Source organism: Myotis davidii, unplaced genomic scaffold (genome assembly GCF_000327345.1).
Source record: "Myotis davidii unplaced genomic scaffold, ASM32734v1 scaffold362, whole genome shotgun sequence".
Lineage (NCBI taxonomy): Eukaryota > Metazoa > Chordata > Mammalia > Chiroptera > Vespertilionidae > Myotis > Myotis davidii.
This window is the reverse complement of record NW_006297152.1, coordinates 501,789-525,008: the sequence shown is the minus strand read 5'-3', so window position 1 is coordinate 525,008 and position 23,220 is coordinate 501,789. Positions and strand designations below refer to the sequence as shown.

The following is a 23,220-nucleotide window of genomic DNA, read 5'->3' as shown; positions in this document are numbered from 1 at the left end:
AGCAGGAAATAGCATGTACTAAAGTTCCAGGAAAAAAATTCATTCATTCTTAGGCCAATTCCACCTGGTGAGCTGCTGAAATCTAAAATTCAAGGTGCTCAAATTCTTTATTTTTGCCCCCCAAATCACTTCCTCTTTCTGACTTCTGAGCCATTCTGTCAGAAAAGCTTTGGACCAAACTTGGATTCTTTTCCTTTTTTTCTCTATAATTTTCCAAGTCCTATAGGACCTACCCATAATGTTTCTCACAGTCTTCCTCTTCTTTTAATTCCTTTGACCACTGTGTGTTTCTGGAATAAAGTTGTAGCTACAACTTAATTGCTACCATAACTGCTTCCAATTTAGCACAGATCTTATGATGTTATTTTTCCATTCAAGAACCCAAATCCCCTCCACCTACTGAATGATGTACCAACTCCATAAAAATATTTGAAACCCTCAGTAATACAGTATCAACCCATAAGTTAATCCTCTCCCTCAACTCACTGCAAAATTCATCTGAATTCAAAATTCACATATAACCATGCTGGGCTTTCGTTCAAACTATACCTACCACTCAGAAGTTTCTTTCCTACTAGTTTCCCCAATATCTGCTTGTCAAAATCGCACTCATTCTTGAAGGTCCTTCAGAATTTGTTTTATTTCACCATTCTTTTTTATATCTCCTCATTGGATACAACGCCTATAATCTCTCTATCCTCTATACAACATTCTATTTCATATTAATAATACTTTTATGCTTTTATTATCTCTTTTACCAGACTCCAGGGCCTTTATAACTACAGGGAGAGAATTCTGTCTAGCATATAAAATAATAGGTATTAGAGTGGCTTATAAGAAGATAATATCTTTTACAAATTTTTGAAACCCTCTCAAGGAAAAAGGTCCCAAAACACCCTGTATTAATAATGTCATTATTTTTGATCATATAATCTTCCTATTTTAAAATAAATATATGGTTCTATTGTTTAAAATTTTCAAATAAATAAAAGAACAAGGAAAACAAAAAATTCAGAATATATAAATTATCCATAATCACTATTAACTATTAGTACATTTGTTTTCAGTCATTTTATTCATGACTAACATCATTTCATAAACATTTTCTAATTTTCATGAGAATATGAACTTGAAGGCTATAGAGCACATGTGACAGGTATCATGATCTATCAATGAACACTTACGTTACTCCAGCTTTTGCTATTAGAATTAAAATAATATATACTTTTACATACAAATACTTGGCATCTCTGATTATTTCATCAAAACAGAGTCCCAGAAATGAAAGTACTAGATCAATATTTTTAATACTTCTGATATGTGCTGTTATCCCCAGGACCTACTCCTACAAGCAATGTGCATTGGTGCCATCTTTATAGCAACTTGCTTATATTGGATATTAGCAAGTTTACCAATTTGGCTGATGAAATACGGCATCTTATTTAATTTCTATTCTTTCATTATTAAGTAAAATTTCTAAATGTATTTGCTGGCACTTATGGAATTTGTTCTTAGCCTAAACAAGTATCCAAATTATATTATAAAAACTCCGCATGTTTAAGCAAAATATAAACTGTTTTAGCTCTTCTCCATCCTTTCCTAGATGCCCACTTAAATTTAATGCTCAATCTGGAGCTACAGAAACAAACACGTTGGACCTATCACATACTTTTTTAAATTACGAGATCATGAAAATCATGTAATTTACAAGAACACATTATTCCTACTGAAGTTTCTCGCCCACAAAAACTGATTGGGCTTTATTTTCTATAGAGATAAGATCAGATTCAACAGACTAACATACACGAAGTCAATCTTACTGTTGCAACATTAAAAATATTAAACTTAAAAAAATCCTAAACCACAAAATAGAAATACCAAACATATTTACGCTTTTTAACACTTTAGGAATCGAAATGACACCTTTCTAAGCCCCATTGAAGCATATAAAATAGTAGATATTAGCTATTTTAAGCTATGAAAATAGTATTTTAAAAGGTTTAATTAAAACTCTTTGTATCTCATCAATTTTAATCTATTGGGGTTTTGGGGTTTTTTTTGCAAGATAGCAAAGAAATTTGTTAAATTTAAATTTGCTTGACTAAAATTAGAACTTTAAATTAATATGTATGATAAAATATTGCTCGACCAATGATCAAAATCATTTTTTGACCCAGCAACTCTACTGAAAGGAATTTCTCCTAAAAATAGTTCTCAAAAAACAAAGATATATCAGTAAAAGCACTAGAAACAATTTAAATACCAATTAACAGGGGGTAATTAAATAAATTATGGTAAATCTATACTACCAAATACTTTGTATCTATTCAAAAAAGTTAGAACAATACTTACAAATATTTATATAGTGTTTACCATGTACCAGGCCCTGTTCTAAGTACTTTACGCATATCAACTATGTAATCCTCACATCAGTCTTATTGAGGTAGGTAATTATTATCACCCCTATTTTATAGATAGAGAAACATAGGCACAAAAATGTTAAGTAACTTTTCCAAAGTCATACAACTAGTAAATGGTGAACTGGCTCCAGAATCCTTGTTTTTAAGCATTACACTATACTACAGACCTATATACACTGAAAAGGAAAGCTGTCCAAGACACATTGTTAAGATGGGGGGAGAGGGATAAGCTACAAAACAGTATTTAAGATTCATTTATGTGTTGTTTTTTAAGCAGACAGGTACGGAGTATACGTTTATACACACATGAAATTTCCTCCTATTTCTAGAGAATGAAACTTGGCATTAAAGTGAATAGGGAGGGAGAGTTTTAATTTTACTTTGTATACTCCTACATAGTTCAAATTAATTTCTTTACATATTAGTTTTATAAATTTTTAAACTAGTTAATAAAAAGATAATAATTTCACTCCTTGGATCCCCAAATAACTTGGGTAGAAATTACTTCTCATCTCCCATCTATTTGGTGCACATTCAAAAGCTTTTCCAATCATTTTCTTCTAACCTAGTCATTTCATTTTTCCTCTGACTCAGTATTCAACAATTATACACTGAGCACCTTCCATATTCTAAGCATTCTGCTAAATGCTGGAATATGTATTATGAATATGATTTAATCCATAATCTTAGGAACTTAAAAAGTCTCAATAACACTCATGGCCTTTATTGAATACAATTATTTTCCCACTTTTTCTTCCTTAGAGTCAAAGTAAGAGATTCATTAACAGAAACGAGCATTTTAAATCTCTCTCCTAAAATCTCATCTGGTATAGCCAACTGCCTACTCCATACCACCTAGATTTAATAAGCATCTCACACTCACATGTCCAAACTAAATCTCTAATTGCTCCCTCTACATCTGCCTCTCCCCCAGCTTTCCCATCTCAGTAAATGGAAACTCCATTCTTTCAGTTATTTGAGCCAAAACCCTGTAGTCATGCAAGGTAGAATCATGTCAGTTCTATCCTCAAAATATATTTGGAATCTAATAATTACTTCTCACCACCTCCACCATTAACATTTTGTCCAACCCCCCATCATTTTCACCTGGATTGCTGCAACAACTTCCAAACTGGTCTGCTTTTGCCTTTGTTCTTCTATATTCTATTTTCTACAAAGCAGCCACAGTGATCCCCATCTTGCCACAATGCCCCCCAATAACTATAATAAAAATCAAGTTCTTAAAGTGGCCTACAAGACTACACAGGATCTGCCCACCTGCCTCCCCATCTTGCTAGGCTCATTTCCTGCCACTCTTCCCATTCTGCTTCCACCACAATGACACTCCTGATTCTTGTACACTCAGTGCACACTCTTGCCTCCAAGCTTACGTACTATTCTCTCTTGCCAGGATAATGTTCCCTCACGTATCCACACTGCTCCCCCTCTCACCTCCTTCAAGTTACTGGCCAAATATCCCTTCTTACTAAAGGGACCACTCTATATAAAATAGCAACCCCTACCTCGCCCTTTTGGCATTCCCTTCCTTTATTTATCTCCACCTGACATATATTTACTTAAGTATTTGTTTACTGTCTGTCTGGCTTTTATAATATAAGTTCCATGTGGGCAGTCTTCATCTATTTTAGAACTAAGACTGTATCCCAGTAAGCATGCAATACGTTTCTGACTGAATGAAAGAAAATAAGTCAAAGAGACTAATGTGAATTATGAACAGTTTTTTGTAAGCAGAGGGAAACTAAAGCCACAAATCATAAATATTCAAATATTCATATTATGAAAAAACAACTGCTCATTTACTTTTTCAGTAACAGTTAGCCAGTATATGAAAGTGACATTTGTATGCTATATGCACAACTTCCTAATTCACAGAGATAACAAAGAAAGTACCACAAATATGTAAAAGGTAGCACACAGTCCATCATCTAGTTCACTTGATTGCTCAAGCCAAATCCAAGAAATTGCCATAGATTTTTCTGTCCCAAAATTTATTTTATTACAGATGCCATGGACTCTTAAGTATCTCTGCTAGTAGGCTAGAAGGCCATGCCATCATAATTTCTTGCCTGAGACTACTCTATTAGCCTTCTCACTGCTTCTTGTCTTATCTTTCTACAATCCATTCCCCACACAACAGCCAGAGTGATTTTTTTTTACATTTTCTTAATGTAAATCTGTTCTGAACACTGCTTCAAATGTCCAATGTTTCCCAATGCACTTCCTTACTCTGTCATAGAAGTCTCCTGCCTGCTTCTCCCATATTCCACTATTACCCTCACCTACTACACTACAACCAATGACCTCCTTTCTTTTCCTCAAACATTTCAAGTTTGTTTTTGCCTTCAGTTTCTTTCACTGATGCTGTACCTGGAATGTGATTCCCCCTTCCATCCAAATGGTTACTTCTTTTGTCATTCAGAATTCTTAAATGTCACCTGGACTTCCCTGACTACCTAATCTAAAATAGTCCCCCAGTCCTTATCTACTGGATCTCTCTGTTAAAGATTAATATGGTATTGCCCAGCCAGTGTGGCCCAATGATTGAGGATCGACCTACAAACCAGGAGGTCACAGTTTGATGCCCAGTCAGGACATTTGCCTCAGTTGTGGGCTCGATCCCCAATGGGGGGTCTTGCAGGCAGCCAGTCAGTGATTCTCTCTCATCATTGATGTTTCTATCTCTCTCTCCCATTCCCTTCCTCTCTGAAATCAACAGATAAAAAATAAAAAGTATAGTCCTTACTATTATCTAATATTCTCATACTTTTAGTTTTTCTGTTTGACTCTTCACAAGAAGAATGTAAGTTTCAAAGGGATAGGCTCTTTTCTTGTTTTGTTCACCTAAACATACTCAATAAATCTGTTGGATGTTAAATGAATCCAGAGTCCCCATTTGTACTATAATTTGATATTTTTGCATTATAAAATCTTCTTAAAATTAAACAATAGACACCTAAGAAACACAGTAAAAAGAGATTCCCTACCCCTAAATCCTATACAATAAAAGGCTAATATGCAAGTTGACCAAACGACCAGTCACTATGACGTGCAGTGACCACCAGGAGCAGATGCCCAACGCAGGAGCTGCGCCCTGGTGATCAGTGTGCTCAGCCAGAAGCTGGGCTCATAACTGGCGAGTGCAGCTGCGGTGGCAGGAGCCTCTCCCACCTCCACAGCAGTGCTAAAGATGTCCAACTGCCAGCTAAGGGACCTAAGCCAGCAGTCGGACATCCCACAAGGGCTCTTGGACTACGAGAGGGCACAGGCCGGGCTGAGGGGAACACACACACACACACACACACACACACACACACACACGAGTACACAAATTTTGTGCACCGGGCCTCTAGTGTTTACATAATCCAAGACAAATTCTATGGTCATGTGACCATTCAAATTCAGATATGGTCAACAACAAAGGAAAATAGACTTGGTAAAGATAATCGAAAATAGTGGAAAATTTGAAAACTATTATGTCTATGTCTTTAATTCAGATTATAAAGGCTTTCTATAATACTGCAATAACTTCAGTTGAAATATCAGCTTTAGAGTAGAAGGGAAGGTGAGAAAATGGCCGAAGAAAAACTGAAGTATGAGTTGAAGAAGCAAGAGAAGAACAGGAAGAGGAAGTTGTAAATAGCAGGGGTAAAATAGGATTACAAATTTGCCACAGATAATCTCCAACATGAATAATCCACCCTGGGTAATAGAACATTGACTATAATTACATTCATCCTACTGACCTTGTTCTAAATTATTATGGATTATTACTGCACAAGTTATTTTTGTTCCACACCAGAGGTGGTTGTATTCCACTATCAGATGGCATGACCTCTAATTCAATAATGTCTGTAATGCACTGGTATCCTCAGATAAAAGCTGTCTATAATGTCTGAACAAAGGTGAATTAGTTATCCAATTCACACACGCAATTAACTCTCTTAATACCTGAGAGACCATGAAGCCCCTTCTGAATTTCCTATTAAGTACTACATATGGAGGTCTTCCCTCCATCTGTAGTTATCTTGTGCTATACTTCATAATAAACAGTATTAATAGTTTACTGCCATCAAAAATCTTGCATTAGTTATCAGAAGAAACCTCATTCTGCAAAGCAATCACTCATTTTCCTGGGAAAATGCATTAAATTCAAATATTATGCCTATTAATAAAGCACAATAGTTCCCTATTCTCAGTAATGTAAAAATAATAACAACACCTTCATGAAATACAGAAAATGTAGTATTTTCACCATTTTAAAGAACACCTCTTAAAAGCCAAAAGGCAGTATTTATACTGTGGATTTATATTTATATGCTGTATTCAGTTATTTTTAAGAAAAAAAAAATTTTAATTCAGGCACTAAAGGGCAAAAACAAATCAAAACATAGTCTTTTTGCCACCTGTTCCCTCTACTCAGAGCTGAAATTTCACAAAGAGTTTGAAGGTAGAGTAGTGTGCTTCTCTCTGTTTTGTCTCCATATGTGATGCCAATGGCTGTATTCGCAAAAACCCAGATTAGAATAACTAGGTCATGTCAAATGTCAAGCAAATACCAGGCCTTCTAAAAAGGGAGGTAATTAATTAATTCTTCAGGGGATGCTTTTTATTTTAGTCATCTAACATTAATGTATCCTTCTAGCAGAGAATAAGAGAACAAAATAAAATCTGTACAATTAAACCTGGCTCTCTTAGCACACATTTTCATCCTATCAGATCAAGTCTAGGAGAAAGCAAGGAGTTAAGTATATCAGCAGAACGATCCTGTAGCTCCAATGAAATCTGCTGCTCACCTGGGTTTTCATTTCCCCTCCCAACTCAAAGTAGGCCGGAAAGGCAGAGGAAGAAGGCAACAGCTTCTTACGTGTGTTTCATATGTTTTATCCGTTCGTGTAATGACAGATGGACATTCTAAAAACCAAAAAACTAAATAGGTGACATTCCTGGCTCCAAAAAAATTTAAAGCAGAAACCAACCTTCTGCATGCTGCAGCACAAGAAATACCGACTCCTCAGAAATGATGTACTTGTGCAGACACACCATGTTGGGCACACAGCGGGGGATGATGGTCTTTCTGTTCCTGCTATATTCACTGCTTTTCCTTAGACCCTGACAGAGAACAAAAAGGTCAGTTGTACCCTCAGTTACCTTTGGAGCCTGCTGTGCTCTGTGTTTATCAACCAAACTAATCTATCCGAGTTACTCTGGGCTTCAGAGAAACCACTCATCTGCTGCTCTATGCCCCTCAGTCCCTGGAGGCTCTGCTGATGGCATCTGGCGAGAATCCAGAGAACAGAAGATGCCACAAAGCTGCCATTAAAATCAATTATGTGGGTCAGTGTTTTTATTAGAGATGCTCTCGAACTAAGTCATCAGGATCACACACAGTTATTTCTCTATGACCTTTTCTTAAGTTTTATTTACTTGTGTATATCTTTAAAGCAGTAGACATTGTGAGATCAAGTCGAATTCCTGAGACACAAAAGGTATTCCTAGATTAAACAGGCAATTTTAAAGTTCTATTCCAAAAAAGCACAAAGATTATTTTAGTTTTCTCCAAAGGAACAGGTGTGTGTAGTTTCTAGTGTCATACCTTGGTTTAAAAATCTGGGGAAATGCCAGTGATAAAATATATTCATAAAAAGAAATTTGTTTCAGTATACGTCAATGTGATCTACTGCCATGCATCAAAAAAAGAAATATAAAATTAATATGAAATTGATTAATTCTGGATGCAGTGGAAATGCTTAAATTGGGATATTTGTAGAATATGTACTGTCACAATCCATTTCAAATACAATTTAGAAATTTTAAAACTGAGAGGATTTTCCTTCCTTATTCATTTAGTTACAAATGGAGTTATATAGAGAATCAAAACAAAAATATAAAAGAAGGCCAGGGATGTAGATAACACTTTCCCAAATATTTGTTATAAAGACTTTAAGGTAAAATGTCAGCACTTAATCATAATCATAGGTTAAATGGTATAGGGTCTCTACAAATTATACAGGAAGTATTAGAGGTGAATTTAAACTGTACATTATACATTTAAACAACATGAAATGAGTCAACTTATCCAAATTATTTCCTCCATACTCTATTACCCAAAATGCTTGTTAAATGTATGCGATGGAAGGACAAAAGATAAAATAAATACAGATCATCACAAATATAAATGAACATTCCAAATAGAACATTCAAACACCCAGGAAAACAGTATTTTTTTTCTTTCAGAGCACAATTTGAAAATAAATTTCAAGATCATTAAACATATAAATAAAACTTTAAAATTACTTAAAAAATTAAATAAATAAACATACAAATTCTACTTACTTTTAAAATGAAGGTCTGTTCTGTCCTTGTGTCCATTACAAGTAAAACCTATATAAAAAATATGAGTAATAATTTATTCACAATACAATGCAACATTAACTCATAACTTTTTAAAACTACACTTTAAGGGTTTGGGGAAAAGTGCTAAATTGATTCCACAAAAGATTAACTTCTGAATAGATTTTTTTTTGTTGTTAAGGCACCAAATCACAGGATTAAAGTAGTCTTACCTAAAGGTTTTATTACTGTTTTCTTTCTAAAAATGCCGTATTTTAGAAACATTAGTGTTTCCTAGATTTACTTTAAAATATATTTCTTAAAAGTGAATGAAAAATTATTTTAGACATTACTTTAGAATTTTTTCTCATGAAACAGTAGTTAAGAAGTAAAAAAACAAAAAACTTTTATAGTAATTGCCGAAATCTCGACTTTCTCCCTAAAGCCCCTTACGTAGCCACTTGCTATTCTAATGTGATCTCAATAACTCAAGCTCCAGCCTGAGGCATCCTTATGGTCCCCCTTCTCCATCCTGGACTCACCCTAACTCAGTGATGGCGAACCTATAACGCGTGTCAGAGGTGACACGCAAACTCATTTTTTTGGTTGCTTTTTCTTTGTTAAATGGCATTTGAATATATAAAATAAATATCAAAAATATACATCTTTGTTTTACTATGGTTGCAAATATCCAAAAATTTCTATATGTGACACAGCACCAGAGTTAAGTTAGGGTTTTTCAAAATGCTGACACACCGAGCTCAAAAGGTTTGCCATCACTGTCCTAACTCCTCTTTTTCCATCAGCAAATTCTGTTAGCCTTATCTTCAAAATGTACCTAGAACTGAAGTGCCTCACCACTTCATGGCTATTTCCCTAATCCAAAGACACACCTGGATTAGAACAACTGCCTTCCCAGCAGATCTCTCTGCTTCCATCTTTGCTGCCCTTGGTCTGTTCTCTAAATAGCAGGCAGGGTTTTCTTTTTAAAACAGAAGTAGATCATGTCACTCCTCTCATTCAGATAAAAGACCTAAGTCCAAAAGATGATCTCAAGACCCCTCATGAGAGCACACACTGCCACTCAAACTCCCGACTCCCCACCCTCTTGATAGATGGAAGGAGCTAAGAGAGATACAAAATTGTCCTACCATTTTAATATTTTATTATCAAATAAATAACCAGAGATTGACCAACTTTTTCTATAAAGAGACAGATAGCAAATATTTTAGCTTTGCAGGCCCATGCGGGAGGTCTCTGCTGCAGCAATTCAACCCCACGTTGTAGCACCAAAGCAGCCACCATCTGAAATGGGCTGTGACAGGAGTACTTACACCACAGAAATCAGCAAGCACTGTAAACAGGGACTTTTTCCCCCTCAACTCCAGAGCACTGGGAGTCAAGGATGAAAAAAAATTGGTGGTCAGAAGAAAAATTGGCGAGTTAGGATGAGACAGCAATTTGAGAAGATGGTAAATTCCATTTTCGATATGATGAATTTGAAGTAATAGTGACATCATCTTTGACCTCTCTTCTGAGTGCCTGATATACTTATGTAGGTCTCCATTTAATTCCAATTGAATATTCCCACAGATATCTCCTGAGCTCATCCCTTTCTTTCCCAAAGCCCTGTCCCCACTAAAAACAAAACCAAACCCTGTTTCTCCTCCTATAAAACTGAATAATACCACCATCCACAGAACCACCCCAAACCAAATAGTTCCTTAAGTCACTATAAATCCCCTGCCCCCTACCTTCATAACCAGTGACTAAGACAGTCAATTCCACCTCCTATTTCCTTATCCATCCTCTACTGTCCTTCACTTACCAGGTTTTAAGTGTTTACTATGTGCTGTGCTTTAACCATGTGTAATCAATGTTAATTCTTTTAACTACCCAATGTGACAATTTTACCATTTCCACTCTACCTGTGAAGACATTACAGCTTCATCTGTAGGAGCTATAATGGTAGATAATAATGGTGTCTATCGTATGTGAAAATTTCAGTGAGAGATAATCCTGTAAAAGTACTGGTATAGCCAGTTGTTATTATTACTGCTATCACTATTATTGCTTCTTCTCCCTTAAATGTTCTCCCATCCACTTACCAAACAATGCTCATCTTTTCAAATGTCTCTCAGTAACAGTCTTTACTTCCTTTGTTCTCACCCTGTATACGTTACCAACTTCTATATAGCATTTCTAATCCTTCAGTTTGGTTTTATGCTTACTTGTCTCTCTCCCAATTTAAGGTTTGTATCAGCATGTTGAAAGAAGAATAATGGTCACCAAAGATGTTTTCCCCAGTGTCTCCAGTGAGGAACACAGCCCTGCCAGCACCTTGAGTTTAGCCCAACATGACATACGTCAGACATCTATCCCATGTGACAATAAATTCAGCTGTTTTAAGCTGCTAAGTTTGTAATACTTTGTTATGGCAGCAACAGAAAGCTGTATAGGGCAGAAATGATGTCTCCTCCGACCTATGTGTCTCCCATAATAAATGTTCAAAGTGAATAAATTCAGGTATAAAAGTATGGAAGGTAGACGGCAATATCAGAATGAAGCTTAGAAAATAAATTGAAACTAAAGGTTTATTCTAGTATTTGAGCATTCTCCATAAAGACAATAGCTAAAGGCAGGAGAACATGCCCCACTAAAAAAAAAAAATGCTTACTTTATCCTAGGCACTATATTTGGGTTTTAAAGAATTAAATCATGTAATGCACTCAACAATCCAATGAGGTAGATACACTTTAACCAATGTTACAGTTGCTCATGCTCAAGAATTTAAGAAATGGTAAAGGTGAAATTTAAACCCTAGCAGTCTGGCTACAGGGTTCTTCTTTTTTAATTGCTAAGCTATACTAGTTTTGTCTAAATTCTATGTCATACATAGTTGTTATATTGAGAATATCTATATATATAAAAGCCTAAGCAACCATTACGACCGGATGACCTGCTGGTAGCGATGATGTGCACTGACCGTCAGGGGGCAGACACTCAATGCAGGAGCTGCCTCCTGGTGGTCAGTGCGCTCCCACAGCCAACCTCCCGTGGCTGGCCAATCTCCCACAGTTCCTACCCCTGGCCAGCTGGCCCCAATCCGCCCCAATCACCAGCCAGGCCAAGGGACCCCACCCGTGCACGATTTTGTGCACCGGGCCTCTAGTATAGACAATAACCACCAAAATTGTAGTGAGAAAGGTACAAAGAAAACCAGAAAATGTAGAGGTTTAAAAACAATAAAACCATGTCAAGGAAAGAAAATGCTTTCAATTAGTGTAAGCATCTAGAAGCCACGAAGACTGAAAGGGAGAAGGGATTACTGCCTAGGGAATCTAAAGCCACTGGTAACTTATTAACAAATATTGCATTATGCAGTGAGAACTGGTGGAGATAGGAGCCAGACTCCTCTGATTTAATAATGGGTGATAAGAAAATGGAGGTGACATATATAAATCTTTTAATACAAAAATATATCAACAGGAAAAACATTAAAATGAAAGAGTTGGTAGGATCATCAGGTTGAAACTATTTTCGGAGGATAGACCTATTCTCCCCATAATTTCCCTTTGAGCTACCTTCTGCACCAATCTTCCACTGCATGGAAACACATTCAAAGAACTTGAACCTTGACAGTTAAAGTAACATATCATGAGAGCAAAAGGCGGCACAGGGCCCTGCCCTTTCTCTGCAAAAAAGAAAGTGAGCCTGTGAAGACATCAGGTCCTCAGATCTCATTTGTTTTTGTATCAAGTTGTGACTCCTTTAAGCCACTCACCAGAATGCCAGTCCTACTTAAACAAGATACATCTCTATGAAATGGAAATGTTTCACTAGGTAAAAGGTATGGAAGCTGTACAAAGGAAAGAACTTCTTTCTCCTACCAGAAGCTTCCGAATTGACTAAACTGCCTCTATGCACATAAATCAGAAGTGGTATTCTCTTTGCCGTCTCACTTAGCCATGAAGCATGAAGTGGATCAGATAAAAAGGCCAAATGAAGACCGATAAACATGCCTGGGAAGTGCGGCTTTGTTTACATTTACTTTCTTCTCCTACCAAGTTTGTCTGCAGCTGGACAACGTTCACATTGAGGCCATAAACACAAGAACATATGTGGTTTTTTTAAAATGTGCCCTTTGACTGTCAATTTCTCCCAAACAGGTGTTGGCTAAATGATTATAAATTGGCCTCTGGATACACCTCTTCAACTGAGCCGTACAGGGCTGGTGATAATATAATTAGACCTAAAAACATCAGGCCAGCGAATGCTTTCCATCTGTTTGGCAATAATGTTTAGTTAACAATAGTCTTTAAAAGAAGCACCTTCAACTTCAGTTCTTAAAGTTATTTATAGAGCCATTCTTAACACACCAGCACCCTTGCTAACAAGAGCTTTAGCCACTTGGAAATTATTAGCCATACGGCTGGTATACAAAGAGAAATGACTGCATTTAACATCTGTATCTTTCCAAATGTACACGCTTCAACCTCATTTAAAGTCATTTCTTAATGAACAGTGCTGTGGTGCTGCATTAATATTATAGTTGCATGCACAAAGATCATAAGGAGCCAAACATTTTTTTAATGCCAATAGTAGGCCAATCTGTAATGAAGCTGTCAGCATAAAGGACAAAATAATAGCTTCTTTAACCCTCAAACAGAATTTGTTCATTTGTAGCATAGAACACATCAATTTAAAAACTGCTCATGGGTTTGCTCACCTTTATAAAGACAAAAATCTAATTTGGTACTAATTTGATACAATTGTCTTTCCAATAAAAGGCTCCTAAACCCATCTCTTATTTCATAATAAAACAAGTACTATAACTAAAACTGTCATGAAATAATTATCTTAGATAGCATACCTTATTGAGAGAATACAATTAATGTATTTCCCTTTCATTTTTCACACTTACTTATCAGCACTATATTAGCATACGGTCTAATAGAAGAGATTACTCCATCTTTGCCTGTAGTAGTATCTAAAAGGACTGCTCCTCACTGGGGAAAAAAGCAGACAACTTATCCCATAAGGATTAGCATCATCTGTCCTTCAATTCCACCAACACAATGAGGCTCCTCCACTCTTTCTTCACAACAGTGGTAGGAAAAGCTCCAATGGATTAGAAGTCTGGGTCTCTCCATTAACTAGAATAGGGAAGGCCTAATAGTTAACTAGGTTCCACCTTTGGAAAGACAGGAGGGGTGGAGGAGCATATCAAAAGCATCAAATAATGATAATTTTTTAAGCATATGAAGAAAAATTTGGAGAAAAGAGATTCTACCATAAAGACACTGATTGTGGTGAAGAAGTATGGAGAGCTCCCTTCACAGAAGACTATGTCACCCATTTTTTAATCTTTTTAGATATTTAAATGTTGACATTCAAAATCTGTATGTCTCTAAAAATAACTTCAGCTGCAGTGCCTTTAGTTTCTAACTCTCTATCCCTCTCCCTTCCTCTCTGTAAAACATCAATATGAAATCAATAAAATACACACACACACACACACACACACACACACACACACATATATTTAAATAAAAGCTTTAAAAAAAGAAAAGAAAAAAAGATTACTGAGTAATTTGAGAGAATATCTATGTCTACTTTGGTGCTTGTTACTTCACAGGACTCCAGAACAATTCATAAATGTTAGAAAAATGTTAAGAAAAGTCAACAGAGCCATCTTGGACCAACACAGCCTTCCCTTAATGGTATCAAAGCACTATTCTTGTTTGCTAGATACAATCTGACTGGACTTCAACTGTGAAAATTGTAACTCTGGGAATCCACACAACAATGAACATACCAGAAAAGAATGCGATCCACATAATAATAAAGAAGCCAGAGAAAACATACAAGCACAACTGTAATACAGTTTTTCTCAACAAAGTTTCAGACTAATAAGATATACATACTATGCTCTCTTTTAAAATCATTTACACTTAACCATTTTAGTGTTGTTAACTAAACTCATCTTGGCAGCATTACCGGAGCTGGTAATATTATTTTTCTGTAGAAATGGTTTTGAACAACAAACCTTTGGTTCCCCCCCAATACCACATGATGGTAATTGAATGTTACTTATTTACTAAATACCCATCTCATTTTGTATGCTTATCATATTCAAAATGTATTTCTAAAACTGTTAATTATTAATTCCATACCTTATTCTCATATCTCTTTTAAAAATTTAACAACCAGAAAACAAGGAAAAGGTGACTTTTAATACCAAGAATTCTCCCCACTAGGGTCTAACTGTCTCTTCCTTTGGCATCAGAAGGCTAGCAATGTTCCCAGGAACTGCAAAAGCAGAAGATATTGAGCCTCCAACTTTAGTGCATCAGAAGTCGCAGCATCAAAAGCATCAGCATGAACAGACTGTGTAGAGGCACTTCTCTCATGTTATGCCATGAAACCAAGCTGTTCTTGGTGGTCATATGTTCACAAAAGTTATTTCACTGATGAGAATTGAAATACAAAAGTAAAATTCAAGATGGATACCTATAAACTCTGGTCTAAAGAATATCTTCATTTACTATTCCAAGGATCTATTTTCAGTAGAGAAAAGTATGAAAGGTAACCTTAGAATTTAAGGGGGTCAGAAAAAGATCTTTTGGAGTCTTATTTGTCCTAGAACTTTCAATATGCCACATTATCATGAAATGAACAAACAATCCAAAAAGGGTAATGCTTTGTGGATTGCTGGCAGTCAAAAAATTATCAACCAGCTCAGAACAAGATGAAATATATCTCTTTGAGCAAGGGTGGGAAATGTCCAGCCCGAGAAATCATTTGGTCTGGACCTGCCAAGGCATTAGGGGTGAGTTAATTAAATGTTTGACCAAATATAGCAGGCTAATTTTTAACTTGATAATTTTGTATGGCCTCTGAATGATGTTATAACTATCCAAATAGCCCTTGGCAGAAAAAATGTTCTCCGGCCCTGACTTAGAGACATCTTCAAAGGTAGGAAACAACAGGCCAAATCTACAGGAATGCATCGAGATAGTACTCAAAATTCACATTTCTTTCTCGTTATTAAATTCAAAATACCGTAATTCAAAGTATACTTTAAATGTTTATCCAAACATCTTAACTCCTAAAAAAAAAATCTCCTATTTAAGTTTAGCTAATTATCTTATCCGTCTTAACTACAGGCAAATTGGGGCAGGGACAGCATGGAAAGAACCACATTAGGAAAAGCAAGCAACAAAACTAAGCTGGTAAATAACTAATTTATCTATAAGAAAGCAACTAATTTTGCATTTCTTTAAATGCCCAGACATGTGCAAAGGTTTTAGTATGCTAATTTTTTAATTAAAAGATATTTCAGCAGTGAAAGCTCTTTCATATGCACTACTGATTCTTCATCAAACGTTAACTTTCCAACTAAACACCAGTATAGCCGGTGGCAGCCTGAAGGTTTGCCATCTGCTGCTACCCAAAGTCACTGTGGCCACCTTCAGAACAGATGCATCAAAGCCCCAAGATAAGAGACTGAGGAAATACTGCCTAAGTCAGTGTAAGGGGGATGATGGACCCAGAGGCAGGCAACAGGCAAGCTACCAGGAAATACACAACATCAGGAACCCTTAGAATATGTACCCAAGGTCACAGGGGACTCCAACGGCTACAAAAAAAGACAAGAGAAATACTACTTCTAATGGAATTTACTTAAGTAAATTAAGTAAATGTGATGACTGTTCTCTTTAAAAAAAGGGAGGGGATCTGGTCACATTTAAAATCCCCTCTGATTTTATTCAAAATAAGTATACAATGAGTAAAATAAAACATAAAATGTAAGGTTTTTTTAATCAGTCTGTCTATGGATAACAATTTATATGTTTTTATGTAGTCATAAGACACTTTGTTTTGAAAAGCTTGTTTTCTGTTACCATCACACCCACAATCCAAATGTTACCAAAGGAAAATGTACTTTGAGAAGAGGTTTTATAAAATCCACAAAATGCCAATTAAAAATCCTGATTTCTGCCTATTCAAAAAACCATTTATTTATGGTAATGATCACATTTACCACAATACCTCATATAGAAACAAAATACTGTGATGTGTTTTAAAATATTTTTAAAAAAGAGCATCTCAATCTGGCTATATTCAATTATGATACTGAATAACTGGCATATAATTACCTTGAAAGAAATTTACTAATATGGAATTTTCTTATCCTTCATCTTTGCTTTCTGCTTTTTTAAATAAATTTTTTCATTTTTAATTTATTAATTTGAGAGAAAGAGAGAGAGAGAGAAAGGGAGAGAGAAACATCAATTTGTTGTTCCACTTGGTTATGCATTCTTTGGTTGACTCTCGCACGTGCCTGGCCGGGGATGAACCCACAACCTTGGCGTTTAGGGACAATACTCTAACCAACTGAGCTACCAGGCTGGTGCTTTGCTTTCTGCTTTTTCTTCAATATTTTAAATGCAGCTAAAAGAAAATCATTATGGAAAATAAATTTTTAGAAAATAATGCAAAAAGCATCTTTTTTTAAAATATGTTTTACTGATTTTTTACAGAGAGGAAGGGAGAGAGAGATAGTTAGAAACATCGATGAGAGAGAAACATCGATCAGCTGCCTCCTGCACATCTCCCACTGGGGATGTGCCTTCAACCAGGATACATGCCCTTGACCGGAATCGAACCCGGAACCCTTCAGTCTGCAGGCCGACACTCTATCCACTGAGCCAAACCGGTTATGGCCAAAAAGCATCTTTTTATTCTTGGTTTGATAATGGCAACAGATGCATTTAATTTGCATAATTCTAATCTAAATCCAGATTTTTTAAAGTTCTTCAAAAGTTCCACAGGGAATTTGTTACTAATTAATTTAAAATTAGGGCATTATTAAGCATTCATGTACCATAAGAACTGCCAATGAATCCCATTTGTCCTGTCCTCTGTTTAAATGGAATGCAATCATATACTGCTGTATGCAACCAGGGATGGTTTCTATAACATAATACAATGTGTACTGTGTGTGTGTACCCCACGTGAACTCAATTTATACCTTTGTATACTTAGTAAATTCAATAATACCTATGATCTTTTTAAAATATTTTTATTGATTTTTTACATAGAGGAAGGGAGAGGGATAGAGAGTTAGAAACATCGATAGGAGAGAAACATCAATCAGCTGCCTCCTGCACACTCCCTACTGGGGATGTGCCCGCAAGCAAGGTACATGCCCTTGACCGGAATCGAACCTGGGACCCTTCAGTCCGCAGGCTGACACTCTATCCACTGAGTCAAACCGGTGAGGGCACTATGATGACTTTTTAACGATCATAATTTTTCACTGTGATAACTACGATTAAATGCTACTACAGTATATGTCCTAAGATATATTATAAACATTATATTATGAATTCTACGATTAGGAAAAGAAGTATATTTTGATGGTACTAAAACAAACTTGCTAATGTAAGTAATTTACTCAAAATTCAACGCCTACATTGTTTCATTTCTCCAAAGCACATTGAAATATGATTGGCAAAGTTTGTTTTCTTTGACAGACTAATATCAGGATCAGAAAAGAAAAGAGATTTTAAAAATGTTTCTCTACTTCCCATCTAAAAATCGGCCAAACCTCTGCATTATTCATCTTTAGGCAAATAGCTAAATGTAGGCCTTGCCCTACAACAATACAAAATACCTGTATACGCCAGAAAAACAGCCCAAGAAGTAATTATTTCAGCCACAAACACGAATTTAAGAATTTCTTATATTCCTATTAGTCAGTGTCAATAAATGTAAGCCATCAATATCAATGATGTCTCATACTAGGATGTGAGGTTAATGATTTAGTGAACAATAAAGCCAACACTGAAATGTCTTTTATATACATACCCCCCCAAAAAAGAAAATTTTATTTTGTATAATTTTCAAATCCTAGGCCTATACACCTATTACTTCATAAAACCCGCTTCGAAAGGACATGGTGTGTCTTTGTAAGAAAACGATATAAACATAGCAGAAGGCAGAATATAAGGCAGAAACAATTGGGTTTAAAATAGAAATGCTGAAGAGCTAGGAAAACATCCTCTTCTCAGATCCAAAGGCTTTAAAAGTTACCTCTCTACACCTTCATCATTCTCATTTTGGCTATCTTTTCGGTTTCTGTGAAGCGACTTGCCCAAGGCCACAGAGAGATTATGCTAAAGAGAGGTTAAACTCAGTTGGTTGGGCATAGCCCGACACCAAATGGTTCTCAGCTGGATTCTCAGGGCACATGCCAGAGTTGCAAGCTTGATCCCTGGTAGGGGGCAGGCAGGAAGCAGCTGATGGATGTTTCGCTCTCTCCCTCTCCCTTCCTCTCTCTCTAAAATTAATTTTTAAAAATCTTAATGACTTGAATTTAGATGAAAATTAATTCAATTAAAAGTATAGTCTATTGTATTTAGCTTTAGATCTCTTCTTACTTGCATTTGCTAGAAAAAACCTAATACTCTAGTGCTGATACAAACTAAGTCTATTCATATCCTGGTTTTATTCTGCTGCTAGGTGTGTTCTATAAATATACTTGAATTGTTCATAGGTCCTGAAAACATAAATCCCTAAAAAGCAGCAAGTATGTCTACATAGTTTTTATACAGTGTTCAGAAGTAGCGCAGTGTATACTCAGTTAATAAATGCTACCTTTTAATGATAATGGACACAGAGGCTACATCTCCAAGTCAATCAATACATATCCAACTAAGTTGCCAACGTCAAAGGTAGCCTGACTGCAATTCAGAAGAAAATGCCTCGAGGGCAAGGAAGCTATTACTTTTAAATGTTTTTAATGAGTTTTGTACTTTCATAGCAGATGGAGCTGAACTTCTGTTATGAATTAAAACTGAACAATGTTTTAAGATGACCTGGAAAATTTATTTAGTATAAAAATACAATGTGTTCATGTTCTAAAAAATTCCAAAATATTTGAAAGCATATATGTAACACAAGGCACAACGCTCATTCTCAAACTGGCAATTTCACTGACTGCAACAAAGTACTCTGCCAACAATCTACGGGTGTGCACTGTGAGAGAAGGTGAAAGGGGAGGTGGAGGAACATTTTGACAATTGTCCATTCAACCTACCCTCTTGCTCTGATCCTGCTGGTGTAGTATATTTTGAGGTGCAGACTCACTGAGTATTTGAAATCTTAAAACCCATATATTGTCTCTCTTTTTGTTCCCTTTACAACTATTCAGCAAGCATTTATTGAATCCTTATTGCATGGACAGCACTGTATTCAGTTAGGCATTATCAGAGAAAATAAAAAGGAATAGAAGATATAGTTCCTGCCTTTCAGGACAAGTTAACAATATATTTAAGGCAACTAAAATTATACAAGTGAAAATAATACATAATTGAATGCTAAACTTAATTCAAAGAAAGAAAAGATGGGTAGGTATTAGTTATGGAGGAGGCAAGCTTTCAGCTGTCTTGAAGAATAGACTAAACATAAGTGGCCAAGAAGGAAGAACTGAAAAAGCTGAAGAAGCTAGCAAGAGAGCAACCCCTTTACACTCTTCTATAACCTAAGTCATACTCACCCCTCCTTTCCTTGCTTTGCTTATTCTAGGAAGCCTCTGGAGAGCCCGAGCTAGGTGCCCCTCCTGTATGTTCCCACAATACCCTAGTGTACACTTTCCCTTCACCCAAAGCACTTTCATGCCGTATTGTAACTGTCAGTTCATTTCTATTTCCCACTCAATTATAAACTCTGAGAGGGCAGAGATTAGGTGTGTTTTTTATTCACCATTATATCCCCAGTGGCTAATACCCAACACACAGAAGTTCAATAAATATTTGCTGAATGAATGAATGAGAAAACAGACATGGAAAAGACATGCAGAGAAATGGTGAGGAGGCAGGCAAATTAGAATAAAAGGTTTCAAAACTTGTATATTGAGTATCTGCTATTTGAAAATCTCTATGCTAATGCCAAGAATCCAAAATTAAATAAGATGTAGTCACTAAGCTGCTGTTTGATATGTTGAGACGTATTCTCCAAAAACATGTATCTTGAGCACAGGATTTAGACTATCTATTCTGTCTAACAGATGTCTGTAAACACAGTGCCAAAATAAAAATGTTCATTTTTTAACAAGAAGAAGAAAAATGCCTGATCACTTGAGGGATATGAAGGCTTACTGTAGGAGGCATAGAAATGTCAAAAACTACCATACAAATACAAAATACATTGCAACTGAAAAAAATTCCATACAATATGGATGAATGCTATCACACATAAGTTCAAGGTATTAAAAGAACACAGCAAAAGCCCTAGCCTGTTTGGCCCAGTGGATAGAGCGTCGGCCTGCAGACCAAAGGGTTTGATTCTGATCAAGGGCATGTACCTTGGTTGCAGGCTCCTCCCTGACTCAGGCTCTGGTCAGGGCAGGAGGCAACCAATAGATGTATTTTTCTCACATCGATGTTTCTCTGTCTTTCCCTCCCTCTCTCTTCTAACTCTCCCTAAAAATCAATAGAAAAATATCTTCGTGTGAAGATTAACAACAAAAAAAGAACACAGCAAGAGATATTTAAATCAGAAAACAAAGAAGTCTTCCAAGAGAAGACAACAATTAAGAATGAGAAGAAATTAAGTGAGGAAGAGAAGGAAAAGTCACTCCAGGCAGAGGGGGACATCATGTGTTAAACATGATGCCTTGCATACCTGATGGGTTCAACAGGACTGTGGCCAGAGAGCACGCTGTGGTGTCTGGGAAAAGGGGAGGAAGAAACACACTGAGAATCAAAGGTCTCAATAGGCTTAGCTAAAAAGCTTAAACTTTACCCTAAAAACTATGTGACGGTATTAAGAATTGTAAGCAAAAGGGTTATTAGTTTTAGAAAGATCACTTTAAATTAATTGTTATAAATTATCCTCTAGCAGTGTTGATGATGAACTGGAGAAAAATAAGACTAGAGGAAAACAATAGTACATCTTTAAAGGGGAGTAAGAAAATAGTGTACATCTTTACCTTAGAAAGAGTTTGGGATGCCTACATTTTAATTTGAAACCCAGTTGAAGGAAAGATGGGTTCGATGTAACTAGCAATACCCAGAGGGTGGTGGGTCAACTTGAAATAATTATTCTGGCCATAAATTACCTACAGGACTCTTTGTACTATTTGATTTTAAAAAATTAACAACTTGAAAAAGATCAACAAAGACATGTGACCAAAATTATGGATGCCATGAAGCTGAGAGGACTATATAATGTGTTAAATTTAACATTCTCTTAAATATAGATCACAATCTCCCATAGAAACCCCACTGAATAACAGTAAACAGATTTTAAAAGACGTAGAGTGACTGTAAACAAGAGAGATGTAAAAAAGAGGGCAAAATTTTAGTAGACAGAAAACAGATGCCAAATGTCTGCAGGTGAAAACAACAACAAAAGGCAAACCAATTCTTCCTGCAGAATTCCAGAAATGAGGGGTACCAGGTATCTCCTGAAAACAAGAGGACTGGGGAAAAGTCTACACACTCTAGGCCGCTGCACAGGCAGCCCGCAGCTGCCCTCTCCTCCCCAGCAGAAGACTAGAGACATGGAATCAGAAACCGGACAGCTGAAGGTGGAACTGTTTATACTGAAAACAGGAGCATTGTATGAAAACCTGCAGGCCGAATAGGTGAGGACATCCCCCTTCTCCCTGTGAGCTCCCAAAATGCTGCTGGCACTAGATCCCCAGGAGGGGATAGTTAAGGATCTTTCCAGTGCCATTGTTTTCAGCACTTAAAAAATGGTGTACCATCCTTAAAGCATTGATGGCTTCTAATGAGAAATCCACTGTCATTCAAACTATTTTTCCTCTGTAAGTGCTTCTCTTTTGCTGCTTTCAAATTTTCCCGTCTTCACTTTTTAGAAGTTGGACTATGATGTGTGCCTTGCCATGGATTTGTTTGTATTATCCTGTTTGAGATTCACTTCTTGAATCTGTAGGATTATGTCTCGCCACATTTCTTCAAATACTTCTTAGCTCCCCCTCTTTATCTGCAACCCCAATGACATGAGTGTTAGAACTGCTGATTTTAGCCTCATAGGTTCCTGTGTCTCTGTTTATTTCCCCCACAGTCTATTTCTCTATTCAGATTGGGTAGTTTCTATTGTTCTATATTCAAATGCACTGTTGTTTCTCTGTCCTATCCATTCTGCTATTGAGCCCATTGAGAGTTTTTCGGCCCCCTTATTGTATTTTTTGGTTCTAAAATCTTCATTTGGTTTTTCTTTACACCTTCTGTTTCTTTGCTGAGACTTTCTATTTTGTGTTATGTTTGTCTGCAATTGCTCTCTGAAGTATTTTTATGATGGCTTTTGTAAATCCTGTGAGATAACTAACATCTCTGTCATCTCACTGTTGGTATCAGTGGACTGTCTTTTCTCAATAATTTTCTATAGAAACCTGGACATTTTGAAGAAAAAA

At 36.2% G+C, this 23,220-nt stretch overlaps 1 protein-coding gene across 1 annotated transcript in view; it reads right to left on the bottom strand.

Moving 5' to 3' along the window:
• RPS6KC1 (ribosomal protein S6 kinase, 52kDa, polypeptide 1) overlaps positions 1 to 23,220 on the bottom strand; it is a 121,029-nt gene that overhangs the window by 28,769 nt on the left and 69,040 nt on the right. The window contains 2 exon segments of the mRNA XM_006772970.1: positions 7,418 to 7,550; positions 8,775 to 8,822. Of these exon segments, the coding sequence (XP_006773033.1) occupies positions 7,418 to 7,550; positions 8,775 to 8,822 (181 nt within the window).